General features: G+C 34.0%; 1 protein-coding gene across 3 annotated transcripts in view; it reads left to right on the top strand.

Moving 5' to 3' along the window:
• The window catches only part of LOC123715948 (dynein axonemal heavy chain 8), a 52,277-nt gene extending 32,279 nt beyond the window's left edge, over positions 1-19,998 (top strand). Inside the window, exons 61-91 of one of the 3 annotated variants that reach the window (XM_045671333.1) lie at positions 124-308; positions 838-971; positions 1,257-1,388; positions 1,624-1,826; positions 2,027-2,141; positions 4,563-4,739; positions 5,361-5,528; positions 6,725-6,825; positions 7,055-7,253; positions 7,587-7,798; positions 8,077-8,215; positions 8,802-8,986; positions 9,518-9,644; positions 9,791-9,926; positions 10,174-10,391; positions 11,677-11,919; positions 12,576-12,711; positions 12,825-12,978; positions 13,654-13,773; positions 13,990-14,050; positions 14,135-14,314; positions 14,786-14,898; positions 15,008-15,093; positions 15,373-15,634; positions 16,010-16,249; positions 16,406-16,573; positions 16,800-16,941; positions 17,282-17,471; positions 17,779-17,900; positions 18,339-18,500; positions 19,450-19,998. In XM_045671333.1, coding sequence (XP_045527289.1) covers positions 124-308; positions 838-971; positions 1,257-1,388; positions 1,624-1,826; positions 2,027-2,141; positions 4,563-4,739; positions 5,361-5,528; positions 6,725-6,825; positions 7,055-7,253; positions 7,587-7,798; positions 8,077-8,215; positions 8,802-8,986; positions 9,518-9,644; positions 9,791-9,926; positions 10,174-10,391; positions 11,677-11,919; positions 12,576-12,711; positions 12,825-12,978; positions 13,654-13,773; positions 13,990-14,050; positions 14,135-14,314; positions 14,786-14,898; positions 15,008-15,093; positions 15,373-15,634; positions 16,010-16,249; positions 16,406-16,573; positions 16,800-16,941; positions 17,282-17,471; positions 17,779-17,900; positions 18,339-18,500; positions 19,450-19,575 — 4,936 coding nt within the window. In that variant the 3' untranslated portion in view covers positions 19,576-19,998. Of the gene's footprint in view, positions 1-123; positions 309-837; positions 972-1,256; positions 1,389-1,623; positions 1,827-2,026; positions 2,142-4,562; positions 4,740-5,360; positions 5,529-6,724; positions 6,826-7,054; positions 7,254-7,586; positions 7,799-8,076; positions 8,216-8,801; positions 8,987-9,517; positions 9,645-9,790; positions 9,927-10,173; positions 10,392-11,676; positions 11,920-12,575; positions 12,712-12,824; positions 12,979-13,653; positions 13,774-13,989; positions 14,051-14,134; positions 14,315-14,785; positions 14,899-15,007; positions 15,094-15,372; positions 15,635-16,009; positions 16,250-16,405; positions 16,574-16,799; positions 16,942-17,281; positions 17,472-17,778; positions 17,901-18,338; positions 18,501-19,449 lie in introns of those variants that run through there. The other 2 variants (XM_045671334.1, XM_045671335.1) reach the window with 2 other exon arrangements.
• Positions 19,999-20,003: the final 5 nt, after the last annotated feature.

Raw genomic sequence — 20,003 nt, 5'->3', positions numbered from 1 at the left:
CTAGTGCAATTGCAGTCTTAGATATTTTTGCAAAAAAGAACGGATATCAAATTCGTAGTCACTGATCATAACGTGGTCCATAGTATAAAATACGAAGAGGGAGAAATAAAAAAATGATTCCAGAACCTACAATGTTAACAACTTTTGTGATGATATAAAAATCCTGTATCGAATTGCTGGTTTACAAGGGCAGGGTATAACATTTATATTCACCGATAATGATATTAAAGATGAGCAGTTCCTTGAGTTTTTGAACAATATCTTAAGTTCCGGAGAAATTGCCAATCTTTTCCCTAAGGATGAAATGGGTGAGAGTTTTTAATATATTTCGAGTAAAAGAAGCTGTCTAGCAAGACTACATTTTTGGGTCGATATTCTTCTGGACATTAAATGATTCAATGTTTTTATCACTAGACATCATTTGCTGCTTAATTAATCAATGAGTATTATTTCGGCTCCTTTAATTAATAATGTTAATTAAGACTATTATTCGGATTGAGCAGTGTTGCCTATGCGACTCTCATACCTGAGTAGTTCGAGCCCCGGCTGTGCACCATTGTGCGCATTTAACATTCACTCGAACGCTAAAGGAAAACATCGTGAGGAAACTGTCTTGCCTATTAGATTAACAAATGATCATGAAAGAGATACAGAAATCTGAGGCCTGAGCCTCAAAATTAATACCTACAGACCTAAAAAGGTTGTAGCGCCATTAATTTTTTTTATTATTCGGATAATAAGATATTTACAATATGAAGTCTCTTGATAATGATATTATATCTAGCACAAGCTCTTCAGCTTCTTAATATCTATAAAAATCAATGTTTCTTTCTATAGATGAAATCTTAAACGAACTAACTCCTATAATGAAGAAGTACGCCCCTAAAAGAATTCCAGTCCCGGATATCCTTTACGAATACTTTATTATGCGTTCTAGATCTAACTTACACGTCGTGTTGTGCTTTTCACCGGTAAATTTGTTTGCATGTTTAATACCTAAATAATTTGTAGAAGTTTGTTGACAAAATTAACCCCATTTTTCATAAAATGCTTCAAAATATTTATTTTAGTTATTTTTTCTCTTGTTACATTACAATATATACTATAGACGTCAGTACTTAAAATGATGCGATAAATAGTTATTTATTTGTTTCCGCAAATTGTTTAAATAAATTTATTTCATATAATCATCAATTTTGCTATGAAATTTGCTATTCCTCATCATATTTTAAAAAGTCTATATTTATACTCTATAGGTAGGAGAAAAGTTTAGGAGTCGAGCACTCAAATTCCCTGGTCTCATTTCCGGATCAACAATGGATTGGTTCCAGAAGTGGCCAAGAACGGCTCTGATTGAAGTCGCTCATCACTTCCTAAGCGAATTCCAAGTTTGTGTTTTACTTTAAATGATAAGAAGCTATTAATTATTAAAATAAATAATATATATGTAAAGTGAAAATGTTTGAAGAAACGAAGAATACCTATTTTCTCTTAGTAATAAGGTTTGAGATTTTGTCGTATATAAATACAAACAGATGTTTCAACTTTCGAATTTCTACTCAATGATAAAATTTTAAAACGAAACAAATGTATATTACTCTTTATTCCAAAGGTAACTTTCAGGTTGTATGTACGGCGGAAACGAAGATACAACTCATAGAAATAATGGGAATGGTTCAGGATAATGTCGCCGATACTTGTGTAATGTATTACGATAGGTTTAGAAGACAAACACACGTTACTCCTAAATCGTATCTATCGTTTTTGGAGGGATACAAGGTGCTATATAAAGAAAAACACGAAAATATTGCTGAAATGGCACGAAGGTATTCTTATAGTATTCTCCTCTTTTTGGTTATAACACTTCAGCCAGTCTCACCTGATAAATGACACCGCTGCAACTAACACGTGAGGAGGCTCGTTATTGCGCTGCCGACAGTTGAGGCCTTGCTAATGAAATGTTATTATATTATATTTTAGTTTGGTAAGTCATTTTATGAATAAAAATAAAATTCAATATTTTAAGAATGACTACTGGTTTGGATAAGTTAGTAGAAGCAGCTGCTAGTGTCGATGAGCTGAAAAAAGAATTAGAAGTCAAAGAATGTGAAATAAAAGAAGCCACTGCTGCAGCAGAAGAGGTATGAAATATTTATTGACTTCTTTATAAAATAGAAGAGATTATGATTATGATAAATTTAGCATAAGATAAACTCATGTTCAATATCATTCATATACAGTCGTGGTCAACTAATTAGGGACATGCAAGATAGTGAAGAACAATAACCAGTTATGTACATACAAATATAAAACCCTATTGATTTCTCAGTAACTATTATTTGCATAATTTGGTCCGATTTTTATGCTTTAAATGGCTGTAAATAAAAGAATAAATAAATTGAAAAAAGTATTTAATATCAAAGGTTGAATATGTATTCAATTTTAAGGTATAATTCTGTAGCTGGACATTTAATTAAGGACAGTAAACTATAATGAAAAATAGAGTTAAACAAAACTAATAATCTGAAGTATTATAATATCTTCAACAGCTCCATTTTATTACGTGTAAAATCAGTACCCAGTAGCAAAACCTTTGTTAGTAATTACCGCTTGACACTGATGTGGCATAGACATTATCAGTTTCTGGCATGTTTCGACAGGAATGTTTGCCCATGCCTCACAAAAAGCTTCATTAAGTTCATCTAAAGTTGTGGTACGATAAGTGGCTACTTTTTTTTTGATTTCGTGCCAAAGGTGCTCGATTGGGTTAAGGTCCGGGCTATTTGCTGGCCAATCTAGCACCGATACTGACTGACTGGTAAGAAACGACTTGACTGAACGGGCGGTATGTTTCGGGTCATTATCATGCTGAAACGTCCATATAATAGGGAGATGCTCCTCAGCATAGGGAAGCATCGTTTTCTCCAATATTGCCTTGTATTGATGTTGGTCTAAGTTACCCTGAACTTTCCTCACAGGTCCCACTCCACGTCCAGAAAATGGACCCCACATTTTAATGTTTCCACCACCATGTTTCACCTGCTTTTTTGTGAATCTTGGATTCATTTCCGCTTTTACTGGACGCCGTACGTATTGCCTTCCATCTGAACAACTCAAATTAACCTTGGTCTCGTCAGAGAATAATACATGTTGCCATTGGGCGTAGGTCCAATGTCCATATTTACGTGCAAACGCCAAACGATCATTTCTATGTTCTACAACAGTACTTTGCGAGCCACTCTTCCGAACAACCCTGCTTCTACCAGACGTCGTCGAACGGTCCTCGCTGAGACACCAGCTCTTTCGTCTGTCCCAAACACTTCGTGTTTAATTAAAATAGAGCCTAGAAACGGATCTTTCTTAGTTTACCTGGTTATCATTCTATCTTCTTGCGGAGTTGTTTTTCTCGATCTTTTTGTTCTGGGCACATTTAAATCTGTGTTATTGCGTCTGATATGTTGCAATGCATTGTATACCATAGTTTTTGAACAATTTAAATGTTCTGCTATTCTCCGGTATGGCCTACCATGCTCGACAACAAACTTCATGATAATTTTTCGTAGTGTTGGATCGCAACTTTTATTTTTACCCATTTTTCTTTAAAATATTTTTCAAAACTTAAAATAAATATCGAGATTGCCGCCAAAACTACCACGAAACAATAAGAGAAGAAGTAAAAAAGTATTGAGATTCAAATTTTGAAAATAGAACGCAATATCTCAGTGTCCCTAATTAAATGGCCAGTCAGCATTATTTGAACAAATATCACTACAATAATCTATCAGCTATACTGTAAAGAGGTTTAATGTTTAAGAAGTTGTTATTGTTTGTATAATCGGGCACATAAATTACTAATTATACTTACATGTAAGAGATATGGAATATGGTTTAGACTCGTTGGAAAATAAAAAATAAATTCACAATTCACTTTAACCAAAGAGTGTCCCTAATTAGTTGACCATGACTGTATATTGTAAACACTATATAACGACACTCAATGGACTGTGCATATTTTGACGTTACAAAGCGTTGTCATTATATGGAAATATGGAGTTTATTTCTAGTGATTTACATAAATAAATCTTAGTATGACGTCTTTTGTTGCACCAGTAATTAAGGTTGTGTTTTTTTAACTTATTTTATTAATATCTTGCGATATTGAGGCATCTTTGTGTTAAATTCCAATCCGTAAACAAAAGTTATTTTCTTAAAAAGTTCGGTAAGTATGATGCCGACAGTCGAGTTTATTATCGGCTAGGACAATAAAGCGACAAAAGAACGTAAACAGTTCCGCAGTTATAACTAATGTCGGCGACTTAAAAACTTAAATAGAACATTTTATTATTTAATTGTGGATGCTTGTAATGCTATATAGAGTGTATCATTGTATCGAAGACGAGCTTAACCAACCAAAGCCTTCGACGCTTTAGGGGGTTTGTTGTTAAATCGAGTTACATGGAGTTAACACTGTATTATGATTCAATGAATTAAATGTTTAAAAAGTGTGTTTTTTTTTAAACTTATCTTATTTGACTATATTTGATTTTTCAAAATAACCTCAGGTATTAGCAGCTGTCGCCGACTCGCAAGCGGCGGCCGAAGTAGTAAAAGCAGAAGTATTAATTGTAAAAGACCGTGCAGTGAAACTGGTCAGCGTCATCGCGGCAGAAACTGCTGTGGCAGAGGAGAAGTTGGCCGCGGCTAAGCCTGCATTGGATGCGGCTGAGGCGGCTTTGCTAGTAAGATTATGTTTTATTCATTTTAATTTCGATAATTACCTACAAACTTAAAAAGTTTATAGTTTTCAATAAAATGTTACCAATAAATGCTAACCTTAATCTACTGCTGAAAACAACGAGAAAACCATACAGAAGTTTAAGATTAGCATGTACGCACAAATGATATACTAACGTATTTTTTTATCCTCGGTCATTTTTGTTTTTTTTTTCAAAATGTGTAGATTTTGCATGCATATTGATGACATTTTTTCGACCACACTTTAATAATGTCTACCTTGTTTGTGTAAAATTTGCCTATTGCATCTTTATCACATATAAATTAGTGTTTTTTGAGAGAAGGCCTGATAAACAGACCTCGTCCGTGGGAGTACCTGGCGAGATGGAGGTTTGATAAAAAATAGTAATAAAAGACTTACGCGTCCGGTAAAATCCTCAAGTTGAGGTAAAAGGTGGGTTTAGCTGGTTCTCAGCTAGCGTGGCATGGTTTCTTTCTGTTTAAATATGTTAAAATTTAGTGTCTACTTAATATATGTTATCAAAAAAACGTAAGCTAGTTTCCACCACACTGTATTGCAAACTTAATAACAATATATAAAAAGGCCTTATTTCTATATTTTTCAGACTATTAATGCAGCCGATATAGCAACAGTGCGAAAATTGGGAAAACCGCCTTACCTTATTACTCTTATTATGGATGCTGTCATCATTCTATTTAGGAAGAAAATTGATCCTATCAAACCAGATCCTGAAAAAGAGTTTCTAATGGCATCTTGGGCGGAATCGTTAAAGGTACCATTAATATACAAATTTTGGCATGGTGACATTAGTTCTTATACAAAACTCGACCTCGAAATATATACTGTCATTTATTCTCACTTTTTTCACAGAAATAGTAATATTAACAATAAACTTAAAAACATGATGTGACGGACGGCAATCGGTAGAAAACGGTAAAAAATAATATTGTGATATACAAGAGTGCGAAACCTAATTTAAATATAAAACAAATATAAATATTAATACAAAAAAACGTCAGCCAGCATATTCTAACTATTTTGTATAAGGCAAGCCCTGCGTCTTTTTGAAGTGAAACTACTTTGTGCGCATGTGCAGCATTTTTTTCGAAGAAAAGGGAGAGACCGATTGAGTGGGATTGAGAAAGGGAGATCGAGAAAATATACACGCTATTGGTTGATGTATTCGTTTAGTAGTCACATATTAGAACTTTAGAAGGCAATTCTGTCTCATAATGTCTTGTGCAGTAAACGCAGATTTTTTAATTATTTATATCATCATTAACACGTATACATTGTGAATATAGAAATACAAAATCATGCAGTAGTCATATCCTTGTGCATGATCATCTATTGGCACTGGCTACTACCACTTCTGACATGTGTATTTTGTTCACTCATCCGATGTTAGGTGATACTATCTCCCATAGACATTCACATTGCCAGAAGGCTCGCAAGTACGTTGCCGGCATTTTAAGTATTGGTACGCTCGTTCTTTGAAGGACTCTATTAGTCGAAAGGGTTCGGATATCCTGCAGTTTGTCTGTTCGCAATACTCTTACTACTACATATACTACTACACGGAATTTATTGTAGCTTTCACCAATATCCAGAATGATTCTTTTTGACGAATGTTTTTGGTATACAATTATGCAAAAGTAGTTCTTATGTCGGTGTTTTATTAATACTGTATACTATACATTATTAATGACTTTTAAGATAATCAGAGCCATATTATTCTAATTCAATAAATATAATTAGGAACATTATAAGTGGAACATATTGTGTTTGTGTTGTTGACACATTTGGTCCAATAGATATCCAATAATTCGCTTTTAATTATGCCTAAAAACAATATGATCTATATATATATATATGTGTGTAGAAGCGAAACCTGCGTGTGCGGTTATAAGTTGTATCTACTAAAGTCTGGTACGAAGTTTCTCTGTATGATATATTTGGTAATTGCAGGTTATGGCAGATTCCAGATTCTTGAACAACTTGAAGTTCTACCCGAAAGATGAAATCAATGCCGAAATGGTTGATTTGCTGCAACCATACTTCAATTTCCCGTAAATATACCAACAATATTTTTTTTCCTGCCTTTTAATAATCAAGCTAAATTTGCAGTGATTTTAAATACGACCTATAAAGGATTTTCATTTAATTTTTTATTACCAAGTTTTGTTGACAGTTGACACTTCGTTTAGGTGTTTAGCCTTGAATAACCATTAATCATACATTTCAGAATCGAGGATTAAGGTTTAGTAAGATATTTTTGACTTTTCATAAATTTTCCAGTCAATACACGTTTGATGCGGCAAAACTAGCTTGTGGTAATGTTGCCGGTTTGATTTCTTGGACCATCGCTATGGCACAATTCTATTCCGTGAATAAGGATGTGTTGCCTCTTAAGGCTAATTTGGCAATAATGCAGGGCAAGTATCAGGCTGCTAAGAAAGAGTTGGAGGCTGCACAAGCACAATTGGAGGCTAAAGAAGTATGTCTTTTGAGCGATGTATTATAGGGCTTAGTTGTTAATGTATATCATAAAAATATAATTAATATACTTATTATTAAATTATATATTTACCTGTAAATAATATAATTACTAGACGCAATCTTATGGACTCTTGATTTGATCATTATTTTGTACAGCAGCCTCTAAATATGAATTGTTTACATGTTTTTTTAAATAATTATACGCAAAATATAGAGACTTAGGTGAAAACTTAGATTTTGAAAGACCATTTCGACCACAGAAAATTTCCAATCGATTTGACATTTTAATTTAGATGAATTAAAAACACTAAAAAGGATTTTAATTTTTCAGCGTGAATTACAACACGTACAGCAGAAGTTCGATGAAGCGATGGCTTTAAAGCAAGCAGTGTTAGACGATGCGGCCAAATGCCAACAGAAGATGGACGCCGCTACTGCACTTATCAATGGACTTAGTGGCGAACGAGTTCGTTGGACCGAACAGTCAGCCTTGTTCAAGTCTGAAATTGAACGATTGGTTGGGGATATATTGTTACTTACTGGGTATGTCATTTGCTTAACATAAAAAGATTATTGGCGGTAGAATTTTTAATTAACTTTTTGTGACTGCATTTTTAGTCGGGGCTTATTCAACAGACAGATATACAAAATTCTAACTTAAAAACTACCGATCGATGTGCTTGCAAGGTTTTCGATATTTATAGGTGTTGATAGAAATAATAAGTAATTTAAATATTGACTGAATAGGGTGACCGGAACTTTGCTTGTTTCTCTCTTCTCTTCTTCATCTTAATGATACTAATTCATATTTGTTTTACAAGATTCTTATCTTATTCCGGACCATTTAATCAAGAGTTCCGCAACCTATTGAATTCGAATTGGCTAGCTGAGTTACTAAGAAGAAAGATACCTGTATCGATGAATTTGAATATTACCGATCAGCTTACTGATACGGCAACGGTATTTATCTGCAAAAAATTTCATTTTTAGTACACTAATACTAATGGCTAAAACTAATACGCAAAAGCGTCTATGAAACCTTCCAAACTTATTACCCTTTACACGGCAGCCCACGAAAAAGCTTTATATAGTGTCAGTCAGTAGAGTCAAAGAGAGTTGGTTAGGGGCCGTTCAAGTATTAAGTAAGCACTATAGGCGGGGATTTTCTTTTTCGGTGATTACGTTAACAGTAATTGTTTACATTGTCTATGCTTGAAAACGAAATGCATTTTCGAGGATTCCTACAAAATATTAATGCGTTTATGTGCTTATTCTTTTTGAGAGGTTTGCTTACTTTTTCTGACAAGAAAGGAGGGGGGGGGGGGGATAAATTGTAGTAAATCTCCTTAAGTAATACTTGAACATAATTTATGATTCTCGTAATTTTGTGTTACGTAAAGCATTGAATGATCCGCAAAGGTGGCGTTCTCTTGTTTGGGAGGCCAAGGCTTACTTTGGCTTTTAAGATTAGTTTAGTCGTTGTATCTATACTAATTAAAGTAAATTTAGATAAAAGCTGGTCATAGTTGAAATTGAATTTACATAGATTGGGGAGTGGAACTTATGCGGCCTGCCAACTGATGAGCTGTCCATTCAGAACGGTATCATAGTAACGAAAGCTGCCAGATTCCCTCTACTGATAGATCCACAGACACAAGGGAAGATATGGATTAAGAACATGGAGAAATATAACGAACTTATCGTGACAACACTGAACCATAAATATTTTAGGTTTGTATATTTTTCCTAGTTCTAATACAACTAGGTAAAATAGTGTTACAGTGTTGGCCTAGTGACTTCAGCAGGCGACTCTCATCCTTGAGGTAGTAGGTTCGTCCCTGGATATGCACCATTGGATTTTCCGTCAACATGCGGATTTTTGAATTGCTCGAATAGTGAAAAAAACATGTGAGGAAACCGGCTTGCCTCAGACCTAAAAATTCTACGGCGTGTGACAAGCACAGGAAGCTGATTACGTACTTACCAATTAGATTCAGAACTGATTGAAACAGATTCATAAATCTGAATCTGATTTTATTTTTATCTTCTCCCTATTAGTGTTGCTATTACAAAATATCACAATATCCCTCTAAAACTTAAATATCCAACTCGCGTACTAGGCATAGTTCATCTAAGAGTTCACTTTGGAAATTATTGAAACACGTGTCCCATCCAACGTTTAATGCAACTTTACGTATAGACGTGATAAATAAATTTATTTACACCAATTTAAAAGGTGTGACTTATGTTTATTAATTACAGAAACCACATAGAAGACTGTGTGTCGTTAGCAAGACCTTTACTCATAGAAGACGTTGCAGAGGAGTTAGATCCGGCTTTGGATAATATTTTAGAAAAAAATTATATTAAAATTGGGTCTTCATACAAGGTGAGCTTTATTTATTACCTACAAAATATATTTGCTCGGAATACATATACTGCGTAATTTGGTTTAGAGTGTCACCTTGTTTCTAATGAGATTTTTTATGAAAAAATTTCAAGAAATAGTTGTCTATGTCTTATTTTTAATACCAGGTGAAATTGGGAGACAAGGAAATAGACGTGATGGCTGGGCATAAAATATATATTACGACAAAGTTGCCTAACCCCGCATATACGCCTGAGATTTCGGCGCGAACGTCAATTATTGACTTCACTGTCACTATGCAAGGTAACCCATAAATATAAGTTTATTATAAAAAATGTTTGTAAGTAGGTAAAAAAAATTATATTAAGAATTCCTTGTCTATATATAAGCTTTATTCGAATTATTCATGTGAATTTGTTTCACAGTATTCCAAATATATCTCCAATTTATAAAACGCGTTTACAGACAGTAATTTTAGTAGATCAGTTAAAAGTACGTTAGAAATGCATCAAATGGGATCTGAGGGGTCAAACGTTCTATATTATTCCAGGTCTGGAAGACCAATTGCTAGGACGAGTAATTTTGACTGAGAAAGCTGAAATGGAAGCTGAGCGTACTCAACTTATCATGGACGTCACTGCTAACAGGCGAAAGATGCAAGAGCTAGAAGCGAACTTGCTCCACAAATTAACGACTATACAGGGGTCATTAGTTGAAGATGTGTCTCTTATACAAGTGCTGAATATCACTAAGGCGACGGCTACTGAGGTAATATTTTTTAATTCAGTCAACGTGCACCAGTGTTATTTCGATTTAGGTTATATCAACCTATCAATCCTCATACGAATGAATCACAAGACAATTTCAACTAAATCTGTAGCTCAACCGGTAATTTACCAACATTTTTAATAACTAGAGATGCTTTATGATATTTATTACCAATATTTGACGTATTTTAGTATATTTTGACGTGTTTTAAATATTTTTAAAGTGTTCTACTGGACGTCGAAATATTTTTCAAATTTCCAAGATCATAAAACGAGATGACATTCATTGAGACGACTGATTTAATTATGAAGTTTAAGGATGAGACCTAAAGCTGTTCTAGCATTTTTTCTATATGAAGTATGACATTTTTGACAGCACTCAAGATAGAAGATAATTTCTCGTAATCTTCATAATTAAATCGTTTTTACAATTATTAAAAACTTGTTGACACGAACTGTCATTTTCATACAAATTAAGTTTTCGGCTTTCTACATACACTACTGTTAAGGCATCTTGATTAAATCCCCTGAAGAGAGTGTTATATGTTCGTTAACTGTTGCTCTACGATAAGTTTAAAACACTAACGACGAAAAAAATACGTCAAAAATTGGTATGAAGAATCATATAGCATTTCGGGTAGTTTAGTGTTGGTACATCCGGTTGAGAAGATTTAGTTGAAATTGTCTTGTGAATGTCATTGTCATGTGCCACTTCATCCGCGTTATTCAGAGAACAAAACCTAACACAGCTCTGTATCAATTATGTAGATATTTTTTTTTATAACCGTACCAACAAGGCAACACAAAGAAAAGTAAAATAAAACAAGATACATAAACTAGAACCGATATGTGGCCACCATGAACGGCCGTAACAAGAATAAAATATAGCTTGTAGATTTTTCACATTCCTTAAAATGTGTTCAACTCTTTCACGGCCGCTTTCTATATTCAATCCCAGTCCAATTTTTACTATTAGAGATTGATGTTTCAATCCATTTCTCATCAAATACTTCAATAAGCGATAGATGGATCGTTTTTGTAACATATCTTTGATATCGACTGTTAAAATTTTGAAAAATATTTAAATTTGCGAAAATCTGTATTGGAAATAATTATAGATGGAGTATAGAAAGCGGCCGTAAAGCATTTTAGATTTACTACAAGCCTTTGATTAGTTTTTATGTAATACAAAAGCATGCCTTGATAATGATTGGTATTTGTCTTTGGGACTAAATATCCAACTTATTATATATATATAATATATAACTTTTAACCGATGCTTTTAGGTCAGAGAAAAACTAGATGTAGCGAAAGAAACTGAAATAAAGATTAATGCAGCTCGTGAAGAATTTCGACCAGTTGCAACCCGAGGATCCGTTTTATATTTCCTTATTTGCAACATGTCTCTTGTGTGCAACATGTATCAGACGTCTTTGGCGCAGTTTTTGGAAAGATTCGACATATCTATGGAGAGATCCACTCCAAGTCCTATAACATTCAAGAGAATTGCCTTAATTATTGATTACTTGGTAAATGCTCAATCTTAATATATCAAGTCATAGCTTTGTAAAGAGTAAATCCATTGCTTCGTGTCGGCGCTCCAGTTAGAGCCGGACCCGCGAGCACGCTGAGTACACTCTCGTCTGCGCTCGCAATAGAACGTGGGTTTTAACCGTCATTTAAACCGATATTGTGTGCCGATATCGATATGCTTTAATGTTGTTGACATGGCTGATTAGAGTACTGACTTTGTTCTACTTTTTTGGTGTATTAACAAAACCAACCCGTTCTATGGGGTCCCATACATTGCACGATCCAGACAAAAGTGAAAATTTAAATATACGTATGGGCAATGTTGCCACTATCTCATCCATTGATTGACTGAAGTCTGGCGAAGTCGAGAGTGCACTCTTTTCCACTAACTGCTCCTGGCCTTTCAAATGTCTCGTCAAGATATTTGGCCGAGAGTGTCCTGCTAGCAGTATATTCTACGAGTTTCTAATTTACCCCACAGCTGCCGCTGCGTTCAAAAACTTAAACAAAAGTTTTTTATTTAGATACAATCGAAAATCTCTGTCTTAATTCATATTAATTGAGTTGTATGAGCATTGGCTTTCCGTCGTTGGGTATGTGGGTTAGGCTAATCAAAATGGGTATGAAAACTTATTGGAAATTATTATTACAGACCTACGATGTATGGAAGTATATCAGCAGAGGATTCTATGAGAGTCATAAATACCTTTTTACGCTACTTTTGACTTTGAAAATTGATTTACAAAAAGAATACATTACTTATGAAGAATTCCAAACATTTATCAAAGGTAGTTTTGCTAATTTAATAATTATAGATAAACAAAATATAACATTTTGAAAATATAGTACGATAACGTTTCTTAAAAGTAATATAATAAACGCTAGATGTCGTTTTAATCAGGTGGAGCGGCTTTAGATCTGAACGCATGTCCCCCGAAGCCATTTAAGTGGGTGACAGATATGTCGTGGCTTAATTTAGTGCAGCTTTCAAATCTACGCCAATATACTAATATATTAAACCAAGTCAGCAATAACGAGAAGGGTTGGAAGACTTGGTAAATATTTATTATGATTTTAAATATATATTTCGGAGAAATATGCGTCAATCGTCATGTGAGTAAAGTACAAGCATAAAAGACACGAATAATTATCGTACAATATATAATTTAGATTGAAACATTTTGGCACTACAAATAACATTTTAGAATACATTATTACAGCAGCGGGTTCAAAGCACCGATCTCACTTGTAATCACAATCTACTCAACCATAAACACATAAACTCGGTCCAAAGTCTCATCCACACAATGCTATACTGAATCCTCAATCATTACTGTCCCGTGTTTCCTGAACGCACCGTCAAAAGTCAAGATGGCGCCTTGACCCCGCTCGAGGCATATGCTCTGCAATGATTGGTCGTAATTTTATTCGTTAAGTATTCCAAACTATGAAACAATTAAATAATAATAATTAACCATTGCAACAATAAAAATCATCAATTGACTCGATCATAACTTTTCCTGATAAGGAATTATTGTATTCCCGCTTCTATTTAAAATGTGGTACAAAAATAAAACAAAGAATTTAAAATATCAGCTATGATAAAAAAAAGAATTTTAACTCTTGTCTCGACTGTTAAATAGCATATTTTTTCCTTAGATGATAGATGAAAATAGTATAGTATATAGTAAAATGGTACTAAGTACCTACGTTATTTTTGTGGTTAAAAGGTTTGACAAAGAAGCCCCCGAAGACGAACCTTTGCCTGATGGTCTTCATACATTGGACGTGTTTAGAAAACTACTTGTAGTACGAGCTTGGTGTCCAGATAGAACATTGGCTCAAAGCTTGTGAGTTTTCCATTTTCTATTATTTTTTTAATTTAGTTAGCATTTGTGACTTTTCATACTACATACCTAGTGGTTTTGTATGCAACTCCCAACTTGTGTATTTATCTCCACCCATTTGCAATTTTTTTACTTTCTATATGCAAATTTAACATTTGTTCTCATGTAACCTCCTATTGATTATTATCATTCTTTTTCGATAAAATATATATTTTGCAGAAAATATGTTGTGTTCTCTATGGGTGCAAGATTTTCTGAGGCTGTCATCGTTAACTATGAAGTATGTTATAAGTTAATTGGCCTTTGAGCTTGCAACTATCAAATATTTTTCTCACACTTATGTATGATATGTTTATAATTACAGAGCATGGTTTTAGAGTCTCGTCCATTGGTTCCGTTGATCGGTTTCTTAGCTATGGGCTCAGACCCGACACCGTCGATTGAAACTACCGCGAAGAGATTGGAAAATCTCTGTTCTTCGATATCCATGGGACAGGGACAGGAAGTGCATGCTAGAAAGCTGATTGACAAGGGTTTGAAAGAGGTATGGAGTTTTAATATTACCTTTGTATTTGATTTGTTTCTGTTTTACTAAACACATGTGCAAAAATATGCAACATTTTGTCATGTTATGGAAGAATTGGGAAACGTGACGCAGTTATGTATTGCTTAAACGGGTCCCCAAATCAAAACATTGTATATGTACTTATCACGAATATTTTTTTTTATATTTGAACATCACATTTTAACTAAGTATCACGTGCCTCTAGTTATATCCACACATATGTTAATATAAAAAGTTGGCGAACCAATTTCATTTACATTGTAAGCTTTTCAATGTCAATGAACTTTCACACTGGAGTAAGTATTAGGTTTTCCATTTACATATGTTTTCTAGAAAATGTAAGATTTCGCTCAAATCTCATTACTTCCTATTACATATATTTTCTTTATTACAATCTCCTCCCGTTCTAACATTAGGTTTTTATTATAAGTATTTTTATGAAATTTCCAGGGTCTATGGGTGCTACTGCAAAACTGTCACTTGGGCCTAGAGTACATGGTAGAAATCATGGAACAGTTTGCTGAACTTGAAAAGGAACCGGAAAAAGTTCATGAGATGTTTAGGTAGATTTTCTAGCTTATAATGTTTTATTAATTCTCAATTGAAAATATACATAATTCCCTTTATTTCCCATATATTTATCTTGTCTATTCATTAATAAATCATTTATAGGTTATGGATAACCACGGAGCCACATGATAAATTTCCTATCACATTGTTACAAATGGCGATCAAATATACGTGCGAGCCGCCATCAGGTATATTTTTAATATTTACGTTTCGTTTTATTTTTTACGCAATTATCTTTGTTTCATCTCTATGTTGAAATTCAGCAGAAACCAGTTCAATAGATTCAAGCGGGACCTGGTGATTAGCTTTGACTCTTTTGTCTTAAGAGCTTAGTCACGCATTAGGGCCAAAGTGGTCTGAATCTGGTGAAATGATAAAGCTTGCGAAATATCTACTGAACTAAGTCCGTCTTATCCCCGGAAATTATTATTAACTAAAATATATACTTAATCCACAATTGTTTAAAGGTATCAAAGCTGGCTTAATGCGCACGTATGATTCCATGAGTCAAGACTTTTTGGACTACAGCGATAGCCCATTTTACCTTCCCCTTATATACACAATATCATTCTTACACACTGTGGTTCAAGAGAGGCGTAAATTCGGTCCTCTTGGATGGAATATCCCTTACGAGTTCAATTCAGCCGATTGGCTTGCTTCTTGCATGTTTGTGCAGAATCATTTAGACATATTGGAGCCTGGCCAGTCTGTCAGTTGGACCACCGTGAGGTACTCGCGTTTTGCTATCTATAAGTATTTACAATATGCAGTTTAAAGTGTTAGCTTTTATTGGATATGTATATTATATGGGTTTATACCTCTAGTAGGCCACGAAATATGGAATATTTTGTTACGGCGTTACGTGACATTTTAAGTAATAATTACTTTGAAAATATTCTTGCAGAAAGTTATCTTGGTAAGAAAGTTTTTTTGTTGAAATATATTCTCGTTCTAAATCAGTTTAACTCTTTCTGTCAAATTGTAGTAAACTGAGATAGACGAGTTAAATTTAAATTGTAACGGTCCAATTTAACTCAATTGATATTATTGTTAAAAAAAAATATCTCATAAGTTATGTGTTAAACCATGAGAACCTTTTTCCAGATATATGATTTCTGCGGTACAATACGGCGGTCGTGTAACAGACGATTATGATAATCGACTTCTCGGCACATTCACAAGAGTCTGGTTCGCCGATCAATTGTTCGACGAAGAATTCCAGTTTTATAAGAGTTATGGTATCATGAAATTTAAAAATATCCCAGAATATATTGAGGAGATTGACAAAATGAAAACTGTCGATCCTCCACAGGCTTATGGATTGCATACAAATGCTGATATTACGTAAGACATTTTATTTTACTTTTTAGCCAAATTTCTTTTACTCTGAAAAAAATGAATACATACTATGTACACTACTTAATTTTATAATTCTAGCTTCGGACTTAAGATAGTTTGAGTTGTCTTAACCTAGCTTCAATATACTTATTATAATTATAGATACCAGCGCAGTGTGACACAAGAACTACTAGACACAATTCTCTCCATTCAACCGAAAGAATCAAGTTCTGGAGGTGGAGAAACCCGGGAGGCGTCAGTGTATAGGCAGAGTAAAGAAATGCTGGAAAAAGTTCCACCCAATTTTGATCCTCACGAAGTAAAAGAGAGGTATTTCCTTAGTTCTAGAATTATTAGTATAGACTGTTTGGCGGTCTAAATTGTCCTTTGAGGTAACAAAATGGAAGACACAAACGCGTGTGAAATGAGTTTCTCTTCTCTCAAATTTGAAGTGCGCAAGAGTTTTAAAACACTGAACATTTTGATAGTTTTTGGTACAGTCAAGATTTTCTTTTATTTTCGTTAAAACAAATTAATCTTTTTCGTATAATTTTAGATTGAGATATTATGGTATACTTAACTCGATGGTGATATTTTTGCGACAAGAAATAGACCGAATGCAGAAAGTAATATCTCTCGTTAGAACGACTTTAAAGGACCTCCTCCTCGCTATAGACGGAACTATTATTATGAATGAAGTATGTTCTCCACATTTACGATTATATTTTGTTTTTATTAGAAAAACATATTAGCCATTGATATACTCTCTTCAAGTTATTTAAAATTTATAAATCTTTTCATTTGTGGTAAAAGCAGCAATGAGCAAAGACTAATTATAATATAAGAACTATAATTTAATAACGAATTAAGTTATGAGGAATTTCTATGATCAAAATTTGCTCGAATTTGGTAAACAAACAGGTATTTCATGGTGGGATAAAGATTAGATTATTGCGTTTCGACGCACGCTGCGATTGTGTCAATATTTCACATTGGCAACTTAGGACATATTAAAGTTGCTAGTTAAATATATTTTAGGCCTTGCGTGACTCCTTGGACAACATTTACGATGCCAAGGTTCCAAACATATGGCTGAGGAGCTCGTGGTCTTCATCAACTCTGGGTTTCTGGTTTACCGAGTTTTTGGAGAGAAATATCCAATTCTCTTCTTGGTGTTTCCAAGCAAGACCTTTCTCTTTTTGGATGACTGGATTCTTTAATCCTCAAGGTTAACTTTTTCTTTACTCTATTATCTACTCTACGATTCTTTTAGAACATAAACACGCGTAGCTTTGTGGGCAATGAAAGTTCTGGTTCGACTTTTGGGAAACAATTGTTTGAACAAAGTAGCTATGTTAAAATTCCTTTCACACATTTTATTATAAATTTTATTAGACTTATCTCTATGACGTGTTTTAAGGGTGATAGCCTTGAAACACAATCATCATCTACCAATCATTCATACAAAGTTTTGAATTGTTTATTTTGGGTACTATTTATATTGTACATCATCATTGATCACATGAATGTTCCAGGTTTCCTGACGGCGATGCGACAGGAGGTGACTCGAGCCCACAAAGGTTGGGCCTTGGACATGGTTTCTTTGCACAATGACGTTACTAAGTTTACCTACGAGGAAATTAAGGCGCCACCAGTGGTAAGAGTTTTTACCAATTTGGAGGTGGTTTATTTGATTTTTGCGTTTCAAAAGTAACTAAAATGTACTGAAACTAAAATGTTTTTATGTGTAACAATCAGAAGGCGATCAAAGGAGCTCTGCCATGACTTTGATAATGTTTAAAACACAGAGTAAAAAACGATTGTGTTGGGTGATGTTTAACTGCTCATACACACATGTCTGAAAACGTATTTTACTATAGTATACTTTATATTTACACTTATTAGAGCTACTGTGGAAAATTTAACTTTGATATTGTTTCGTTTTTTTGTAAGTTTTCTTTCATCGCTATTAGATTTAAAAGTTGTTGTTGGTGAAGTTTGAACACACGACCATTTAAACATTAGCGCAACTGTTTAATATGATATATATATATATTTAATATGCACTATGACACTTGATATTGTTGAATTCCAGGAAGGCGTATTCGTGCACGGGTTGTTCCTTGATGGTGCGGGCTGGGATCGTCGGAACTTACGGTTATGCGAGTCGACGCTAAAGGTTCTATACACCGCACTGCCTGTGGTTCATGTCTATGCAATCAACTCTACTGCACCGAAGGACCCTAAACTTTATCAGGTTTGCTTAGGCATTACAAACACATTGATACAAACACACCACGACTATAGCTAGGTTTAAAGTTTTTTTTAAAAATGTTTTGTCATATATATGTCGCAGTAAAGTAGTTAAATCAGAGAGCTAATTGAATCTCTAGACAGTTAATTAAAAATCTATATTCAATCAAGTCGCTAAAGTTCCGTCAGACAAGTGAGTGAACGAAACGTTTAACGAGTTTCCTGAACGTTCCTAGGCAACAAGACTAACCTAACCTAACCATTTACAATAAAGCAAAACACGGAATTTCCAAGCTCTCACTTCTTTACGATCACACCGAAATAACAATAACAAATGAAATAATCATGGCGGAGTCATGTTTCATTATCTCGCTTTACATTATTAATCAACACGCTGGCTTTCAGTCAGATAGATAGTTAAACTTCGACTTGATTGAATATCGATATTTATTTAACTGTCGAGATATTCAATTAACTCTCTAATTTAACTAGTTTACTGCGACATATATATTGTTTGATTATAAAATAATTACTAAGTATGTATATTATTGTTTTAGAAGTTATCTAATATTTTTATTCTACCTACTGGCAATAAGTGACCATTTTTAGTTTGCAAAATATAAAAAAATACATCACAGAAATCTAAGAATACTAGAATACGTTTGATTTAAAAAAAAAAGTGTAGCTCTTTACGGTTTCTTGATATATTTTTGCGTAGCACATGATCAGTCTTGTGCCTGACACACGCTGTCAAAGCACGAAAGCATGCCGGTTGTACAATTGAGTGTTACACACATAGAAAGAAATGTCCATTGGTCCAGCCTCGTTTCGAACGCACGAACTCAGGGCTTAGGGAAGCACGCTCAATACGTTAGACCAAGACTGCTAGTTGCAACTCAAACGATATATTATTATTACCGTTCTAGTCTTCAACGGTTACCTTGCGTTTTCAGTGTCCCGTCTATAAAAAGCCGGTTCGCACAGGATTGACGTTCATCACTCCCTTGTGGTTGCCAACTATAAAAAATCCTGACCATTGGATTCTTAGGGGTGTTGCTATATTGTGTGATATTAAATAATGTATCTTGTTTATATTTTACTGTCATGCTCTGGTACTGGCAAGTCGTTCTAAGCCCCAACTTTGGTGGGAAGTGCTTCCAGTCTTACAGTAGCAATTTCGTTATTATTAAGTCAGTTTGATACAAACGTTTTTAGATATGCTACATAAAAGTTGACAATAAAAACGTAATGTTACAACAAAAGTATAATTGTACTGAAATTTAGAGATCTGTTTAATTATTTTGGCGAATGGTATATATTTTTAACTGGCAGCACTTATTTTGTGTTGCTACCTGGAAGCACAAGTTAGGGAGGTCAAGTTGCATTAGACGGACTAGGAGGCACGGCATCTCTTCATTTTTATTTTTGGTTATAACATATTTTTCAGTTTCAGGAGATATTATTTAAATCATGTTTCTTATTATTTCTTTATATTATTTTATATCAG

This window comes from Pieris brassicae, chromosome 11 (assembly GCF_905147105.1).
Source record: "Pieris brassicae chromosome 11, ilPieBrab1.1, whole genome shotgun sequence".
In the NCBI taxonomy this organism is placed as follows: Eukaryota; Metazoa; Arthropoda; class Insecta; order Lepidoptera; family Pieridae; genus Pieris; species Pieris brassicae.
Note: the sequence above shows the minus strand (reverse complement) of the source record. Positions and strands in the feature narration are given on the sequence as shown.